Source organism: Parasteatoda tepidariorum, chromosome 7, assembly GCF_982258835.1.
Source record: "Parasteatoda tepidariorum strain Cologne lab strain chromosome 7, Ptep-v5.0, whole genome shotgun sequence".
NCBI lineage: Eukaryota > Metazoa > Arthropoda > Arachnida > Araneae > Theridiidae > Parasteatoda > Parasteatoda tepidariorum.
Genome location: NC_141761.1, coordinates 59,303,990 through 59,324,636, shown reverse-complemented (window position 1 = coordinate 59,324,636; position 20,647 = coordinate 59,303,990). Strand labels below are relative to the sequence as shown.

General features: G+C 28.5%; 1 protein-coding gene and 1 long non-coding RNA gene across 9 annotated transcripts in view; one reads left to right on the top strand and one right to left on the bottom strand.

The window, feature by feature from the left end:
• The window catches only part of LOC107448786 (uncharacterized), a 53,754-nt gene extending 46,143 nt beyond the window's left edge, over window positions 1-7,611 (top strand). Inside the window, exon 4 of the long non-coding RNA XR_015435536.1 lies at window positions 7,445-7,611. This is a non-coding gene — a long non-coding RNA (uncharacterized LOC107448786). The remainder of the gene's footprint in view (window positions 1-7,444) is intronic.
• The window catches only part of LOC107448785 (multiple PDZ domain protein), a 684,699-nt gene that overhangs the window by 266,195 nt on the left and 397,857 nt on the right, over window positions 1-20,647 (bottom strand). For all 8 annotated transcript variants that reach the window (XM_071183400.2, XM_071183406.2, XM_071183404.2 and 5 more), the window contains 2 exons: window positions 18,684-18,920; window positions 14,520-14,618 (listed from right to left, as the gene is read on the bottom strand). In XM_071183400.2, the coding sequence (XP_071039501.2) occupies window positions 14,520-14,618; window positions 18,684-18,920 (336 nt within the window). The remainder of the gene's footprint in view (window positions 1-14,519; window positions 14,619-18,683; window positions 18,921-20,647) is intronic.

Below are 20,647 nucleotides of genomic sequence, written 5' to 3'. Positions count from 1 at the left end.
ACATGTTAGCATAAGACGCGCCATTTTTAGTGGCCCAATCATATCCAATGCTCTTGCTACGTCATATAGTTTTTTTTCTTCCCAAGAACGAATGTTCTTCTTATTTTTCGAAATATGTTGCCAAGTCTAGGATTCCGGTAAGACTACTAAACTATAATCTTTTTTTAATAATTCTATCTACGATATATAATCGTAAAAGATAGCACGAATTGAATTTCTGTCTGACGTGTTTAACTTTTAAAAGCTTTTATATTGTTTTGAAACCATATTTGTGTAATTTGATGACGAAATAAAACGGAGCTATATGCAGCCGTGGATGTTTACTTGAATTCTATATCGCAATGGTCTTTTCTTAACTTGTAACGGAGTATAATTGAATAGTGTTCAATTCAAATTATGAATATATTTTTATATACATTAAAAGACTTCGACCCACCGCTCGATTCGCTCCCCAAATCCCACAGTTGCCACGACGTCATTTTTGTTTCTTGACGATAAACAGAATTTTTAGAATAAAAATTATTCAATAAAAAGATTCCAAAATGTTTTATTCTATTAACATCGATTAGAACCCGATTCTATAAGGTTAAAATTCAAACTCAATCATTCTACATAATAACTATCCCCATACACTTATTTTTAATATTTTAATTTAAATTTCGGTACCTCTAAAAATTCGTTAAATGTTCGTTTGCCAAGCAATATTTTATAATTTTATAACCGTCGTTGAACAGCCGACCCAACTTTTGGGTTTACGACTACTAATGTTCAATTCCTTAGCCTTGTAATTTTGAACCCAATCCAGAAGACAAGAGAACTCCTGGATCAAGTACTGGGAAAAATTTTGCCTTCGTGGAGGACTTTTTGATGGAACTAACCCACATTTGCGTTATTTGGAGAGGAAGACGACGAGAACCTTCCACGGTTAGCCTGGCGGCAAAGGGGTTCTAACCCATTATCCGTCTACCACTGAGGATATTTCACGTCAGCACTGTGGTCGGTGCAAGTTGGATGCGGATTCGCATCGAACAAACATCGGAGGGATTCAAACTCGGTTCACCTCATTAGAAGGCGAACGTTCTATCCTCTGAGCCATCAAGGCTCTTTGCCAGTGCGAAATGTTAATTCCTAATATTGCTTTACAATTTTAAGGTAATCAATTTCTATACATTATTATTGTATGTTTTTATACCTGGGCACAGTTTTGCATAAAATTTATTATAAAAACAAACACCATTTATAGTTTTTAATTCTGAATAAGAATCAATTCTAAAAACCAATAACAGCAGAGATTAATAATGGATCATCTATGTTTGTTAAAAACCATATCATGTGATTTTTCTGATGAATGAGAAGGCAAGAAACAACAAACCGACAATTTCTTTTGTTATGTATAGAGATATATTTAGTGATTATGAAGATTTTTAAAAGAAAATAAATTTGTTAAATCAAATTCTGCGTTTGAAAATTTAAATTAAATATAATTTGAAACGACAATGATTTCTTAATATTTACTCGAAAACTTTGAAATAGGTAAGTAATAGTATTTAATGATACACTTAGAGAACAATGAAAGTTGTGTTTTTATTTATAATATTGGAATTGGAAAAAAAGACTGTTTTTAAGATTCTGGACTGTTTTTTTATTTTTTTATAATGAATTCTACTTCATAAGATTTTACTTTTTTCCAAAAACTAGCTAAAAAACAAAGGTATTTTGTCGCAGCTGTTTTATTTTCAAGCTTTAAAAATATCAAAAGAGAGATTTGCTATTGTTTTGTTTTGCAGAGTCTAAAGAGAGATGAGAATATTTAATTAAACCAATGAGAATATTTAATTTATTTCCAATCGAGAAAAGATGACAAATATGTGATATATCACTGGTATGCGGACTGTAGCCGAAAGATGGATTAAAATACAATGTGAGGGTTATGTGACCACGAACAGTGAGAAAATAGAAGTCTTGTTTTGAAGATTTTAAAAGTTTTGTTTAAAAGTTTTAAAATTCGCTATTAAAATGTATTATTATCAGACAAAAGTGAGTGAATATTCTGTTTATATTTTTGCATTCCTTTTCTTCATAAAATTCTCTAAAAATAAGCAGGGTCGAATTAATTTTAACTCGTCTTTGTGAAGTGGCATTTCTTAAATAACATAGTTATGTAACATATGCGAACCAAGCTTAGCTGTATTAAGCAGCTTGTGGTATAATTATACGAGATACTTTCTCGCACAAACTTTGTAGCTCTTGTTTCCGTTTTTTGTTCTTTCTTTATATTGTTCTTGGCGACAAATTTGCCTCATGTCTGCCATTGGAAATAAAATAAAAAAATTAAAAAAAACTTCCTCGCACAATTAGAAACTATGCTTTTTATTGTGAAATCTCATCCATTTACTTCGAATGGCGATGAGATATATCGACTTTAAATGAACATCTTCCTCTTCTGCCAGAGAATGAAACTCCACAAATCAAGTTGTTGGTCAGAAGACATGAAATTCATTCTTCAATCGGCTAAGCCAATTCAGAACCCAACAATATAGCATGTAAAAGAAAACTTTCCCGATCTGGATCAGTTCAGTGTTTAACATCAGATACTTACAGAAGACCATTGCAACAAGCAAGAGAAAAGAAAATTGCAGCGAAGTGTTGCCAAAGTAGCAACCTGCAAGCCAAAATTGTAGAGAAGACTCGTCTAGGATCTAAGATTTTTAGTTTTCCAGTGAAAGAATTCCTATATAATGGTTATGAAAATAAAAATGCTGCGAATTAATATTGTTCAAGTCGTTCTTTCGATGACTAACATACTGAGATATCAGAGCAACGTTGTGAAAGAAATTAATGGACACGTTTATCTTAGATTTTTTTTTAAATCTTTAAAAATTAGAACTGACGTATTTAATATGTTTTGATACCACATTGGGACTCACTTATATTAGGACAGCTTTTCTGAATTTTGCATATTTGTTAAAATTTTTATATTTTTGGGAAAACAATGAGTTGCTTTTGACTTTTATAAATTCAATCAACTTCAAATGATGAAGTGTATAATAATGAACATAATTATAACTTTCCAATTCTTGTCTTTAAAAAAAAAGAGTGTGACATATTAGAAACCATTCCTCGAGAAGTATAGTTATTAACAGTATGCATATCGATAAGTATAATTACTAAAAGAAAATTCCTCTGAAATTTGAAGGCATATTTAATATTTTTTGAGTACCTCTTATATAGAATTTTATTTTAAAAAATAATATAGAGGAGAGAAGGAAAAATGCGAACAATAGAAATATGTCACATATGGATATATTTTTTATTCATTTTCCAAAATTTGGCTGATCTTTAACGCAGTAACTAGTCTTTAAAGGATACTTTTTTCTAGCAATGGTACGCAAAAAATAATTTTAGAATTGAGTTTGATTTAGGTTATTACCTAAAATTAATTGGATTTTTAGGACCATTTCTTTTAAAAGGAAGGTGGGTAATGAGTTTTCAAAATTTTACCAACTGTAAAGAATTTGTCATATGCATGAAATTTTGTACTTAAAAATAATAGATTTCATAAATCCTGCGTTTATAAATACAAATAAACCCAATGAGAAATGATCAAAAGAACGAATGCATAACGCGCAATAGTAAATAGCTCCCCACTATCAGACTGACTCTCTTCTTGGCCCCACTCAAACCCTTACTGTTACGCACATTTATGCAAATATGGTTTTTTCTTTTTTCTGAAATTATCAAGAAATGAACGCACAAATAACATGTCATAAAAATAATTCCTCCGCTACTAGTGTTCTCTAAACTGAATTATAGGGCGCAAAATAAATTTTATTATTAATAATAAAATTAATAAATAAATTTAAACAACTCGAATAAAATAAGTGAATAAAAATAACTCATAACCTTGACCGCATCAAGAAATGTGCAAAATTTCATCGAACAGTAGGATTTGAGATATGACAGTAAAACACACGCTCGACGAAAATTTTTTGAAATAGTTCTGAATGGAAAAAGTAACTTTTTTTTAAACATAGAGGGATAAAATTTAAAACAACTTACGTATGTTTTCTTGTTTCTATAATTTATTTATAAAATTACTCTTGAAAGAATAGATTATACAACGCTAAGTCTGCTTTTTGTTATAAAGATGCAAAATTAATTCTATATGAGAATTATTGATAATTAGAACACAGGATAACGTGGCAACTTATGGAAGTGGAATTTAAAAAAATATATAAATATACATATTACCTTAAGATATTTATGTTATTTTAATTAGTAGTGTATAATTTTGATCCAATATGTCATGAATTGATCGAATATGACAATAACAAAAACGTTTTCCCCTTGTACAAAATGGTGACTGGTGCACGCTAAATCTGTCTGGGTCACAAAGTCCTCCATGTTCCTGTAACAAATCAATACCTCTGGGGGTACAAGATTGAAGATTGATCGTGCTCTGATTCAGGTAAAATTATGATCTGTAGATGGATGGATGGTGTATGAATGTGTCCTCCCAGTAAAACGGGCTGTATCGTATGTGTGAGGCAGAAATCGAATTCTTAACCATAGATGGTGCCACTGGAAAACAAGGAGAAGTTCACTCCTCTACCTTAAAAAAGGCTTGTTAATATTGGCAAGAGGCATACGACAACAACATCTTCGCATCCTCATCTTTGTCATCCATGGCCCGTGGTGCACCACATTTGTCCCGTCGCTGATTTTGGATAGATCCAATTTGCCAGGCACGCTATACTTTTACTTGGCAGCATGCGAACAGTTTACAAAATTAGCCTTTCCGGAAATGCTTCCATCTTTAACATGAAAACCAACTATCATGCCCTTTTGGACGTCGGAAAAATCTCTCTGTTTCTGCCAACAATAGCATGTTTTCCGCATCCGACGGACACCATTTATATACGCTCTACTGCAATGTGATGACACCTGCCTTCTGTGATTCACGATTCACGACGAAAGTAAGTGGTGGTCACATTAATGAGTTTGAATAGTGTATATCTATGATAATAAAATGATTTTGTCTGTGTCTCTTTCTTATAACTCTAGAACCATTTGCGCTACCATCTTGAAATTTGTACAGCGGCTGAAAGGAGAATACTTAGCCCCTAATTCTAAAAAATGTTAAAAATTTCATTTAGATCATTCGGAAGAGAAATTTTAAAATTAGAATTTCCTGAGTGGTTTAAAGATAGCCAATGTTTTAAATTTTAAACTATAGACGATTCTGATTTTTCAACTGATTTTTAAGAAAACATCAGTGATGATTAATAGCTTATGGAACTATTTAATCAAAAAATGAGTTCACTACACGATCTTTTAATTCTTTATGTCAGATAGCTCAATGACCAATGTGAACATGGTCTACGTCACCAAATTAGTATTTATAATGTTATCTGAAGCCTGGTGTTTATAATAGTTAAGTTACATTTTAAAAGTGTGTTTCTATAAAACTATATAATTAAAAATCACTGGCAAATGGAATAATAAAGAAAAAATCAGGCATTAAAAAATTAAAGGAGGAAATGAACTTATTCATTAAAAGGAATTTTACTTTACTTTATAACCGTCGTTGAACAGCCGACCCAATTTCGAGTTTACGGCTACTAATGTTCAACTCCGCAGTCTTGTAATTTTGATCCAATACGGAAGACAAGGGAGCTTCTGGATCAAGTATTGGAAATTTTGCCTTCGTAGAAGATTTTTAGAAGTAACTAACCAGCAATTGCGTTATATGGAGAGGAAAACCATGAAAACCTCCCACGGTTAGCCTGAGGCTACGGGACTCTAACTCATCATCCATGTACAGTCTGATCATGATCCGATTCATCTAGGAATTTTATTTTATTTTATAACCATTGTTGAACAGCCAACCCAAATTTGCGCTTACATTTAAAAGAATGGTAAAAAATTGCCTAACTATTATTGACACCAATGATGCTCTATTATTTTTAATAAATAGGTACAACTGGGATTGCGTAAATAGGCGCTGTTGTAATAAATACCAAATAAATTATTATAAGCATTTAACTTTGGTACTATGATAGGTTTTTTACGGTCCCCTGAAAGGAATAAACGCAGGAGAAAATCGCGTGATTGTGGTAAATCTTTACTTAATAGTATATTACGAGCAATATCCTGTTAAATGATAGAGTACAATTAATATTTATTTGGATGAGTTGAACTTGTTATATTGTTATATTATCACGTTCTGTTATATCTAATAAATGAAAGCCACCATGAAGTTCATGAAATAAAAATAAATGAATTTGCTCTTTTAGCTTTATTAATTTTATCGATATATGTCGTTCAGTTTTGTGCATGAATTTGTAGCTTTGATTAACAACCGATTTTTTATTATTTACTTTTCTTTATCCCGTATGAAAAACTGTTTTTCCGCTAGTATTTTTATAGAAATGCATATTATAAAATGTTACAGCCACCACCAAAAACATTTTACGCGCACACGTATCACCCACATAAAGCAAAAAGATTTCAAGAAAAATATTAGATTCTACGCTGCACATTTTTAAAAAGTATGTGGAGTGTTACAAATGTTATTAATGCGGACATTAATTCTTACGTTTGTTTTTTTGACCTTCAAGCTATTTTTTTGCTCTGAGTAATATAGTTTGATGTGAAAACTATGACTTTATATGAAAGTGTTATCAGAAATTTTAATTTTGCAGCAGCAACACAATTTTACAAACGTGCAATTTTAAATTAGCTTTAAAATAACTAAATTTTCCAATTTCACTCTTTTAATAGTAAAAAAAACACACACACACAATGGAAAATGGCTTTAAAAAAATTATAACACAAAAAGTTTTAAATTTTTGGCTTCTTTCGATGAAATTCATTTATATATTCTCGAAGGGTAAATTCAATACTCGTTTTATTTTATTTATTTTCTTAAGAAAAACAAAGTATCGCTTCATTTAAAAAAAATAAATTTTTTAACTACATATTTTAGTCATGGAAATCTTAATAAAAATCATGCAAGTTAATACATAAAATTTTCCCCTCACGTTGCATTACCTAGCTTATAGGAATTCGTCAGGCTGATCAAGTGGCCGTCTAGTTGGCTAGTTATTACAGTTAAGAGAGAATTTACACCTTCGCTTAGCATCTCACACGATCACGTACTTAGGTTTTGCGCAAGATCTCAGAGAGCAAAGATTTTTCCGTACCAAATGCGTAGAGCATAACTAATGTTCACCCAACAGTTTGCACGCGATAATTTGCAAAAAGTATCAATTTGCATTTCTCCCAAAATTTAACCATACATATTATAAATTCCGAGCATTAACATATTCTAATATAGTCTCTTTAGCACTTAAACAATAATATTAATTTACTTTTCACTCTGTATAAGAAATGCTTTTATTTTTTAATTAATACATTTATATATATTTTTTTTTTCTTTCAGGGTTATTGAAACAAAAGAAATAAAAAAAGGAAATGGGCATTTCAAAGCTTTGTCGAATAAACAGTCAAGAGTTTGGTCAACTGAGAAAGCTTAAATAGCGGAAAGCAATATCAACGTCTCTGTTTGTGCAATAATGTTAGTAAATAAATAATTTTTGAAGGAAAAAATCCCAAAATGAGTTACATTTCCTTTTTAAAAATTATATACGAGGGTTCTTTTTAAAGTAAGAACCGTTTGAAAATAAAAACCAAACAAAAGAAAATTTTCAAGAAGCAAATTTATTTTCAGATTCATCATGCTTTTCTCTTTTTTTCCGCATAGTCGTCAAGTTTGTTTAAACACTTATGATACTTCACTACTAGATTTAGAATACCCTCTTCATGCAAACTTGCCACCAGCTACGTTAACCAAGAGGTTACGGCCGTTTTCACGTCTTCGACATAGTTGTAGTGATTGCCGATGAAACGATGTTTGAAATATCGGAAAAGATTAAAGATGGGTGGTCCAAAACTTCCCAACTAAATGAGTCCAACAAAGCTGGGATCAGAGCAACTGAGAGAGTCATTGTCATAGAGTAGCGAAATTCCCTCTCAGCATGGCAGGAATTTTGCTACTTCACAAATCTGCCAGTGAATGTATGCAGCAGACAGGTTTTTTGACAACTAAAAACGCACCACTAAACGTATCTCTTGCATGGAGGAGGATTTGTTAAATTTGAGTATTTTAAGAGACACAGAACTGACCGTTCAAGTTACCAACGCAGCTGCAACTGAGCACAGTTGTTGTCAAGGAATGCCGGGCACAAGCACTCGTTGCTTCGCACGCGGCATCTATTAATGTACATGTTACCGGCAAAATTTGGAATCCGGCATTCAATAGAATGCCTAAAACTAGCCGGCATTGTATGAAATGATTTATATTTCACACATTTCCTAGGCATTCCTTAGAATGCCAAATGAGAAACCGGCAAAGCATCAAATCTTCGGTGGCCATGCTAGTAAAGGTAATGAAATGGATATTTTGTGCAATATTAGTTTCTAAACCTCTAGATGAACTACATTTGGATTCATGCGTGACTGAGGTTGAATTCATAAAAAAGTTAAAAACAATGATTCGCAAACGATGTAGGATCCAATCATATTCTATTAAAAAATCCATAAATAAATTCTAACTAAATTTTTTTTCTCCATAAAAGATACCCCATAGATGAAATTTTCCATTAGGCATGTTCTAAATAAGACTACAAATGAAAGCTACTTTTATAAAGCCAATTACCTACCAGTGTTAATAAAAATCTATTTTATTTGTTGTAAGAAAAAACCTATTTAAAACATCATGAATCTATAATAAATAGAAGTTATAACAAGACATATCCAATGCTTAAACTTTGTTTTCCAGATGAATCATAGGAATCAAATCTAAAATTGTTTACATCATGTTGCCACCATAATTTTTATCTACCTATTTGACATTTAAAAAAACTGATCATAAAAAAATCAATTAATGTATTTCCTAGAAAAGAATATTAAAGAAAAATATGTTCTAGATCTAGGTATATACAAGTTTCAGATAAAAAAAAATTAGCATTTTTTTTAATGATTTGGTGTACTTATGTATTTTTAAAAGAAAACAATACATCAATGCATTTATGTTGCTAATTTAGATTGAGAAATACCCGTATTTTTGACACTATGCTGGGAGCGCATCCTTACACCCATACACATAATCATGGCTTATGCAACAAATAAAAATCGAAAATTCAGTAAAATTCCCCCAACTCTCAACAAACTATCATTATTATCTTTACTAGTGACAGTAAGAGACTTATATGCATACATTTGATAATAAATAAATAGCACTGTTTATGAAGAATATTATGATTTTTCAGAAATTAAATCAATTTTGGCTTTTTATCCTGCTTAAAACTTATCATAACGAAAAAATTCAGAAATTTTTTATTTTTCTGAATAATCACTATATTACCAAAAGCAGGAACCTTCATATGAAAAACAACTCCTTTTAATGCCAGTTTCAACTCAAGAAGTAAAAATATTGAAAACAAATTTTCTATAGCGAATATTACAAAAAATACTTCAAGCAGTAAAAACAAAATTAAATAAGGGACTGTATATATAATTAAAAATTAAATAATAAATGCATAATTAAATAATAAATGTAATTTTAAAAATAAAAACTTTAGGTAGCATAATTTAAGAGCAAGAATCAGGAACGTACACTTTACAAAAACCTCTTAAAACAAATTTAATACAGATTTTTCAAGCATGGGTTTTTAAGTTAAATTCAAGAATTCATTAATTTAAAGCGGAATTTTTATTGCTTATGGTACATTATTTTTACACCTAACACTGCATATAATCTGTATACAAACATCAATTTAAAACTATTAAATATGTGGCATAATATTCTTTTATTTTAGTTAAATTTTAAAACCTTACTAAAGTGACTTTACAAAATACTAGATACACAGAATTAGTTGATAAAAAAATTAATAAAAAATATGGTTATAGAATTTCAATGCAAAGATTTAGAGCCTCACAATTAGAAAACAAAAGTTAAAAAGCCTATTAATTTTACCTTACACAGTTCATAAAAAAAATTAAGGAATGAATTATTTTAAACACTCTACTTTTAAACTTTCTTTTTGCGTTTATTAACTTTTATAGAAGACGGATTTGAGAAAAAATAATCACACCCAGCCCATTATTTAGGAGATATAAATTTAAAACAAACATAGGGTGATAACTAAAATTCTAAAATATGTTCTTTTTATAAATTGTTTTACTGAGTTTAACTGAAATTTAAAAATTTAATATGGGATTACAAAAACAACATTTCTGCTTATTAAAAATTCACGAGTAGATTAGTTAAATAAATACTGCAAAAGAAACAATCTGTCCTAGGAAAAAATTTACCTTGTCCCCAGTTGAGCTCAAAATTGGCTTAATAAGGGACCTATATGAACATGCCCCAAAGGACCAATATCGGGATGTCCAGGTCTTTTAATATTGGTCCTATATAGGGCCAATATTGGTCCTATATAGGACCAATATCGGCCTATATACGGCCAATAAAGAACCTATATTGGCTAAATAAAGAATATAAAATATTAAGTAAATCGAAAAACTATATGTAGGGCCGATATTGGTTGTAAAGTAGCTGCAAAATGTCGGGTGAATCGGACAATTCCATATTGGAAAATAAGGGCAAATAACGAATTATCGAGCCAAGATTCATGAATATTGGTCCAAGTTATTTTGCAGCTTGGGTGACTACATTATAACATTTCTTTAGAGGAACTCAAATTAAATGCTTAGTACTATATATTTAAAAACAAAAAAATATTTTTGAGTTAACTTACTTATATTGTTCAAAATTGCATTAAAAATTATTCCATGAATTTTATTTAAAAAAAATTGGCATGTAGAGTCGAGCATTTTTTTGTAGGTACACACTTTAGTTATAATGTTCTAACCAGCAACCTCAGAGGATGAAAACTCTAATACACTTACACAGCAGAAAATAAATATTGCTAAAGTACATAAAATATAATAAGAATCTTTTGTTTTTCATGAATAAAACCAGAAAATAGTTACAAAGGAACTGAGTAACAATTTCTTTTATTGTTTTTTCAGAGAAACAAACAAAATCTCCAAACGTTTCACTTCTCCAGTAGAACAATTTCAATCAGTTGAACAAATCATCACACAGAAGAAGACAGACAGGACGGAGCATTTGAACACTTATGATAAAATATCTACTCTATACACACATTTTTCCTCACAGTTTGAAGTGTGTATCGCATTTATGGCAGTTAAAGTATTTGAAATTCTATAGAGTTTGAAAGTGAGGTAACATAAGGTAAATTTACGTAAATACACAAAGTGGATTTATAATAAATTTACATATGAAATATCTATAAAAGTTGAAAACTATAAAACCATAATATGTCTAGGAGGATAATAATTTTAAAAAAAAATTTAGACAGTTATTTAATACAGAGATATAAACTATGCAGTAAAACACAAATATAATTTTGAAGAAATTAAAAAACAGCAATATTAATTATGAATATGGGAAAACAAAGTTCAATTTGTTAAGTTTTAAGTTAATGAATTTAAGATTCCATAGCTTTAAAAATTTATCAAACTTTTAGCATTCATAAATTTCATTATAATTAAATTGCAAAATATTTTCTGCCATAATATCATGATATATTAATTTTTTGTACATGAAATGTATAGAAAAAACCTCATTGCAAGTATTAAACCCCTTTTTAATAAATTGTCATTAATTGAAAATGTAACTCATACCTAAATTTTTCAGAAATGTTAAACTACATATAGGGTATAAAAATGATTTCCAATTCAATTATTATTTCAACTATAAAAAAATAAGATGGTATTTGGTTGGTTTGTATAAAAGTAGGTATATTTAATTTTAAAAAAAAAAATTGCTTACAATAATTAGAAGGAAAAAAAAGTAGTACATAAAAATTCAATTTTAAATGTGTAGCAAATATTGTTATTTATGCACTTTAAATATGCATCTAAAATAATATATATATTTAATTAAAAATTATAGCCTTATTCCTTCTTTCAATAGGATCTTTTTATAGCCCATAATCCTTTTCATAGGTAGGAATCTTTAAGTAAAAACTGAGATTTAAAATCCTAATTTCTGAATTTTAATCTTATTATTAAATCTAATAACAGGTAAAAACAATTGCATAGTGTCTTTCTTGCATATTTGTACAGATATAACTACAAATTTGTAATTAGAATTATAATAACTCTGCTTTTAAAAGACATGACAACAAAAATGCACTTTTGAATAAAACCATGTGACAAATATGTTCCCCAAATTAAAATGCAAACCAATATCTTTAGGATTTGGAAAAACTTTAAACACAGATTTCAGAATAACATAATATAAAACATAAATTTGGGATAGTTGATCTCTGAACTATAAGTCCCTATTGGGATTCAAAGGAGTTAAAAAAAATACTTAAAAAAACTCATCTTCAATATAATCAAAATATTGTGACATATTTGATCTTCGAGGTATAAGTAAAAAGAAATAATCATCAAATTCAAATAATACTCTGATTTCTTATTAATAAATAAAATCAACAGTAAAATTTAAGCATTAAAATGCCTAAAGTAATGTATTCAATATACACTATACAGCAAAACTTTCAATTAATCGGGGCTTGATTTCAGATAAAATGGTAAAATCACTAGAGATAAAAATAAGAGGAATTTTAATACTGCATGCTGTTACTTTTTCTTTCTACTCTTAGCTAGAAATATGCAACATATTTATTTAACCTTATGAACTTATTCTGTGAAATTGCTTTTCCTTCACATAAATGTTTAATGCACATAATTTATTTAAAAAATTTAAATAAAAGAAGGAAGAAAATGATTTATAAATACAATATTTGAGAAAAATGTTAAAAACTTTTGCTGATAAAATCACTATTGAGAAATCTTTGTAATAGCTGTAATTTATGAGTGACAGAAAATTTAAGTTACTTCAATAAATGAGTATTACAGCCTAGTTTTCTTAATGAAATAAAAACACTTTCTAAGCATTGAAAAAATACTTTTACACACTTTTTAGGTAAAAAAAAAAAACTATAATTAAGGTAAGCACACTTACAGATTTTTTCCTTATTGTTTAATTAAATTTTTTCTTGTATACACACTATCCTACAATAATTGCTAAAAGACTAAGTTTTTGACAGTTTTTCAAAAATTTCTTAAAAGAAACTAAGAGAGTTTTTTTATAGCTTAAAAAATATTAAGGTTATGCGATTTCTCATACTTATCAGTAAGGTTCAAAGTTTTTAAAGGTTTAATAAACTGTCAATAAATTACAAGCGAAAAAAAGTGCTTTTGAACACCTAATGCCAAAAAATATAGCGATAAACTTGTGTCTTGCCTAGATAACTTTGGTTACTATATGCAATAATTGTATAAAATTTCATAAGCCTTGCTTAAATATTTATAGAAATACATTTTCTTAAAATAAATAAATTATTATTTTTTTTTGCTATAACTCTAAAAATATTCAATAAAAATTAAAACCAAACTGGGGCGATTTTTAATTAATAACAAAATAATTATTTCAAAACTTGAAAAAAGTTTGTTACAAATTCAACAACATATGAGCATTTTAATTAGCACTTTCATACTGCACATGCATGGAAAAAAAATATAAAAATTTGTACCCCATAATTTTGTAGAGTAATGAAAGACGTTTGATATGATTATGTTCAAAATTTAAAAAGTTTCAAACAAAGAAATTTAAGCACTTTTTACAAACAAACAATAAAAAAAGCACTTTTAAAGGTTTATAAAAAATGAAAATCAAAAATAAGTACATTTAAGTACTTTTTTACCAATCTTTTTTTCTAGTAACTTACAATGAAGAAAAAAAATATTGCATATAATAACTACTCTAGTATAAAGAAATAATAACTCAATATCATATTGAATTAAATCAATATCAATTGATTCTAGCAGGAAGGTAATATTTAGGGAACATAAAGAAAGTTTAAATTAGATTACAATATTACAAAACATTTGTAAACAATTGAACATTTGTGAAAAAAAAAAACATTTCTTGAAACTTGATGAGTCAGTTTTTATGCTAGAAATTTTTTCTTTAATAAAACAGAAGTTACCCCTGCTTTAATTCAATCTTGAAAGCGTTATTTCCAATACAAGGCTTTCTTGCACCAAAAAACCAGTTTTTCCTAAGCTTTTTGATGGGAAATGATTGCATAGCAGGAAAATGTCAGAACAATTTTGCTCAGGAATTCAATGCTTGTAGGGTCAATTTGTAAATATTTACCTCATCAACACATACACACACATATATATATAGAAATCAAGCCCCGAAATACTGACAGTACATTTTATGTCTAGGTACTTAAATTTGAAAGCACTGACTTGAGCTAATAATAATAATAATAATGAGTGAGAGATCAGAATCCTTCTGGCGGGGGTGGAGGGCTAAACATCAACACAGATTCTGGTGAAGAACTTACCTGATCAAGCTCCAAACTAAGATTGAGACGAGACAAAAGATGTGGTAGCTCAAATGAAGACTTTAAATCTGGCAATGTGGGACTATTTTCCAAAGACATCTAAAAATATTGGATATAATGTAATTTTTTAAATAAAATGAAAAAATATCTTTTGGGGGAAATTTAAAAAAAAAGATAATCACATACAGATTTAAAAATTTATTATTTGGTAAAAGATGTGAAGTGCTCGCCATAAATCCCAAACTAATTCTTTTTTGAAATAATTCATATTCATAGCACAAATCTAAATATTATATACATCACAAAATCCAAATAAAAGTCTAGAACATTGAAGGTTATTTTTATTTGAAAGGTGAAGTAAAATGCAATCACTTGTGAGTTTAGCAAAAAGCAATTTAAAAAACATAATTAACACTTTGTTCAGCATTAATAATTAGTCATTTGTACCATTTGACTCAACATTTCAAAAGTAAATTGAAGAAATATCTAAAATATTGAAATATTTCAGCTAATTTACTTATGTGAAGAATATTCTTTGAATTTTTAAATTTTTAGACAGAAATAACTTTTATCAAAAACAAATTCTAATCATACAAAACAATAAGCTGTTAGGATTTTGAATAGAGTGACAAATTAATTGTATCTGGTATTTCTGTTTTAATTTATTGATATTGCATTATATCTAACAAATAACACTTGGTTCATAAAAATGTTACAAAATTCCCCCTGATTTCCATGTTATAATTTAGTTCATTAAAAAGAAAAATAGTTGCACAAATGTTAAGTTTTTCCTTCACTCATACAAAAAATTCTAGGAAATAAATATATTTTTAAATTACAAGAATGAGCGGTATTAGAAATATTGATGCGAATAACAATTGTAAAATTTCTATTTCTTCTAAACATCAAGGCTAATCTGGTGCAATAGAAACCATTTTTTTTCCAGTTGTAAAATAAACTTCGATTCAATGTAATAGGATTGTAACTGTTTTACACCAACTGATTAAATAAGATATAATAATTAATATACTTATAACAATTAATAATACTTTTGGAAAAAAAGAGGAGACAAACACAATTTTAAACGCAATAAGGACAAATTTGTTAAACAAATATTATTTATTTTCAAAACATCGTGCGTAACCCCGGAAAAAATAAAACATACAATCATTTTAAATGTAGGCAGATAAGTCATACAACATTTGAACATACACATTCCTTAATGGAGGATTTTAAAACATTTCCAGAAATAAAATTTTATAGAGATTCACATTCCACAAGTTCAAATAAAATATCACAAGAAAACACAGATTTCTAGGAAGACAAGGGGAGGAAGAGAGCAAAGTACTAATGACTATATTTTTAGTTATTCATAATTATTAGTGTAATTAAGTTTAAACTTTTTTATGTTTATATCAACAAAAGATAACATTGAAAAATAAAAGTTACATACAAATTTCTTACTTAATTTAGCTTATAGATTTATAAATGCAAAAATATTATAATTATTATTTTTGAAAAAAGGATACGAATAAAAAGTTATGACTGTAAAATGATGCTGTTGAAAATGAACACTCAAATATATTTACACTAACATAAAATATTATGAATAATAGTATATTGATTAATAAGCCTAGTTAAAAATAACTACCACAACCATGTTTTTTATGATTAAATAAATAAAAAATCATTAAAAATTAACTAAAAAAATTTTTATACAAAAAATATAAAGTACCTTGGATAGCGCTCAATAAAGCAACACAAAGTAATGATTACATTTGTTTCGGCAAAAATGTAATAATTGTAATTTACTATAGGTAGTCTTCTACTTAAAATACATTAATACTGCACAGTTTCAAACACTGTGAAATGTGTTATAACTCAGTTAACAATTTACTTTTTGTCGTATCACAGTTAATAATTTGCTTTGAAGAAAATATAGCATCAATTATTCTTTAATAAGGAAAAAAAAAAGTTTTTTTTCTTCCTTTTTGCACCATTATATAGTGATATATACAAACAACTTTTTTCTATATTTCTTTAGGGTTCTTGAATAGAGAAAATATAAAAATTCTCTTTAATTATAAAATTAATGAAACAATACTTAAAACCAAGAGAACCAACTAGGGTAATCAACTAGCAAGTGAAACAGTGACAGATCACAAAATTAAAACATATGGGTGATGTAAGTAGAGTCTGAACAAGTAATGACAGTGGATAACGAAAAAGCTATCACATCGTGGATTCAAACAACAGTGACAATTTTTACGTTGAATTTTACACAACCATTTATTTTTTAAAAAATTTATCTAAAGGTAAAATTGTTTTCCTTTGTTAAGTAAAACAGTACACTAATGGAGAAATGTCTATCTTAAGGGCAACCAAAACCAATCACACTTTTCAAAAATAGACATGAATGGCTTTTGTAATTGACATTGCTTGAAACTAAGGTATCGAACAAAAGGCAACCAAAATTGTTTTTCCAATTGATCACAATTTTTGAAACTTATAGATATATATTTTGTAACACAACTGATATTACTTGAGGCCATAGAATACTATAATAGGCAACCAAAATCAGTTTCTCTTAACTATAACTTTTTTTTAACATTATAGATAACAAACCTTTTGGACTTAAACTGACACTGCTTGAAGCTGAAGAATTATATAAATAGAAATCTAAAATTGGAGAAAATAAAGACAAAATTTCTTATAGACAGCTATAAGCTGACTACAAGGAATGAATTGCAATAAAAGAATTTAAAAATTTTGAAAATTATTTTTATGTTCATAACAAGCAAAGATATTGCATATTATTAGTATGGTGTTTTGTTTATCAATAAAAGTTAACTCAACTTGTTTTTCAGAATAAGTTTCCTATTAAAATATTTTATGTTTATTATCCACAATAAAAATCTAATTAATTTTATTGAAAAAAATATTGATAGTCCTCCATTTTTGTATTATTGCAAGAATATATGAAACAAAATTTTTTTTAACTGGCTATTAATTTTTCTGTATCTGGAGCTTAATATAAAAAAATCATACTTTAATTGGATTTAAATTTTACAATAATTATAAGAATTAACATACTTTATAAACAAAGATTAAGAATTTTTATTTTAATAACTTTATTTCTGTGATTAAAAAACAGCAAATAGATCCACTAATATTTCATAAACTATTGTTTCAGTATAGATTCAAGCAATGTCAGTAATTAAAAATTATCCTTTTTATAAATATCTTAATACTGTATATGAGATGGAAGAAACATATATTCAACAGATATAATATCTTGTCAATACTAGCAAATTAAAAAGTTGCTAGTAACATTTTCATTAAAATCACACTATACATGGTAACAATTTACATAGAAACAAAATTTCAAAAACACATTAAAAATATCTCCACTGCATTTATAAAGTTTAAGGGATAACACAAAACACTTTTTTCCAAACATCTAAAGTATCACACAAATTTATTCATAAAATATCTGACTAAACGAAGCTGTTCATGTCATCTAAGCATTGCAAGAATAACCTCAAATTCAACACTCTTTACAGAGAATTGGTCATTTTAAGTAGATTTTCTTAAAATTCTTGCAATTAAATCAAGATCTGCAACTTTTGCAAAAAAAATTATGAATTACAATTTTTGCAGCTAAAATGCATGAATCCTGCAACCTATTAAGGTACCAATTATTGCACTTAAAAGAACATTTAGGGACAGGCAAAGATTTTCCAATTAAAATATAATAGCTTAGTAAAAGTGCTTGTTTCATTTTTAAAAAGAGAAGATAAACTGGTGAAACAGCTGATGGCATGAAGTCTAGAATATATGTGATGAGATCTATTATGGCAAATTGTAGCATATTAAACCTAAGTAGATATATATCATTAGTAAATTATGTGGTGATAATGCATAAAAATACATAGTTTCTATTTCAGATATTACTCAACATCTAGAAAGAATGATTTTAATTTGAGAGAGCTGCCAAGTGTGCTTTTGTACTGTGTGATTGTGTCCTTGGAAAAAAAATCTACAAAATGAGCATTCTTTGTGCGAGTATTCTCAAAAACTCTGCGACTTCAATAAAGATGAAGGCACGCCAACATCTAGAGTGCCATTCCCCCCACCCACCCGAGAGACAAAGGCTTCACTCACCTGTCCGCTCTGGCCACTCTCGGGAAGGGGGAGGGGCTTGGCAACACCTATGCGTACAATTCCTTTCGGTGCACCCTTCAGTGCTTGCACCGCAGCATCAAGACTAGCATTCTCTAGGTTAATGTCATTAACAAACAGCAGCCTGTCTCCAGGTATCAGGCGTCCATCTTGTTGAGCAACACCACCAGGCACCAAGCTCCTGATCACTATCACCGTCTCATTAGGATTCATGGGATCCTGGAAAATAACATAAATGAGTTTCAGCAGTGATGCAACATGATCAAATACTAACTGAAGCATTACTAGATCAAAAACTTCAAAAATATACAAATTGGAAATAACAGACAACATGCCCTAAGAGCTCAAAAACAGCTCACATTTTCAAGGCTTGTTAGACGTTAATGTGAAAAAACAAAAGTGATTTAAAATATAAAACTTAAAGTTGCCATTGAAAGATGGAAAAATAAAGGTAAGAAACAAACCTATACAAAAATAGAGTAACCAAGAGAGAAAAAAGATGAAAAACAGAACAAGAAAAGCTACAGTGGCAAATCAATCAATCATTTACACATGCCATGGAGAGGTAGTGAGGAACTAATATTAACAAAGAAATCAGCATTCATTGCATGTCGCGAAAGCACTCATCGAACAAACTAGATGTGCTTTAAAACCATAATTTAGGAAGCATGATAGATATGCTTGTTATCAAAAATTCAAAAAAATTATACATTGCTACACATTATTAGTGTCTCGGGCATAAAGTCAATTTCGACACTACCAAAATTATTTCGATCCCAGTCACACCAACTCATCTAGATACCTTAGAATCTTATTTTATTCTTATGAATGTTGATTCCTTTGTTAGCAATATTAGTTCCTCACCATCTCTCCATAGCACATGGAAATGCATTTTCCCTTCTCAGCCACTGTGGTTTTTGTTGCTGTTCTGTTTTCATGATTTTTTTTCTCTCGGCTACTGTGGTTTTACTAGTTTTGTTTCTCATCTTTATATTTTTCCTTTTTTCGTTGGCAACTTTATGTTTTATATTTCAAATCACTTTTCTTTCTTCCCATTCACATCTGGTAAGTCTTGAAAATGGGCAGCTGTTTTTGAGAGCTTAAAACACGCCAACAGTTATTACCAATGTGTATATTTTTGAAGCAAATGAAGTTTTTAATCTAATAATATCTTGTTGGTGCAGTTTTTTGTGATTATTTGTTTAACTAACTAAAACAGTTATTATATAGTGCTCAGAAAATTTTTTAAACAAAGATTAGAATAAAGTTTTAGAAGACTTAGCGATTCCTTACTACATTAAGGTGGCTAATTTCTGCAAAAGGAGAAAAAAATCAATAGTTCAGTCATAAACAATTTCGGATATTTTCTGTAGCTCAATTACAGATTTAAAGTGAAACTTAAGCTATACAGACCTACATGTACATATTTAATAAGGTGAGAGCATATTTCTAAAATTTAACATTAATTTTAACAACAAAAAAAACTATTCCAGACATTTTTTCTTTTAAACATTTATATCAGAAGTTTGTTTACGATAAAAAGTAAATAAAGATTTTAACCAATAAGTATGTTAAATAAATTATCACAAGAAACTGAAGCAGTTAAAAAACCTCAAAAGACTTCCTTTGCTTTAAAAAAAAATTCGAATGAATTTTTTTTATTAAGCAATAAATATGTTATTAAATCATGTGATAAAAAAGTTGGCTTATTTGAAGTGGATGCAATTATGTAATACTGTGTACGTTAGTTCTAAAACATGTTTTCCAGTGAGGAACATAATTTATATATATTATCTATACATATATTTTCACCAATTTGGAAATATTTCACTATCTCAAACGCCAACAACTATTGTGAATAATCAATCAACATTCTTTGTTTCTAACAGCGAACAACTGAAAAAAATTAAAAGAGGATGTAAAAAAATTTGATATTATCATACCTG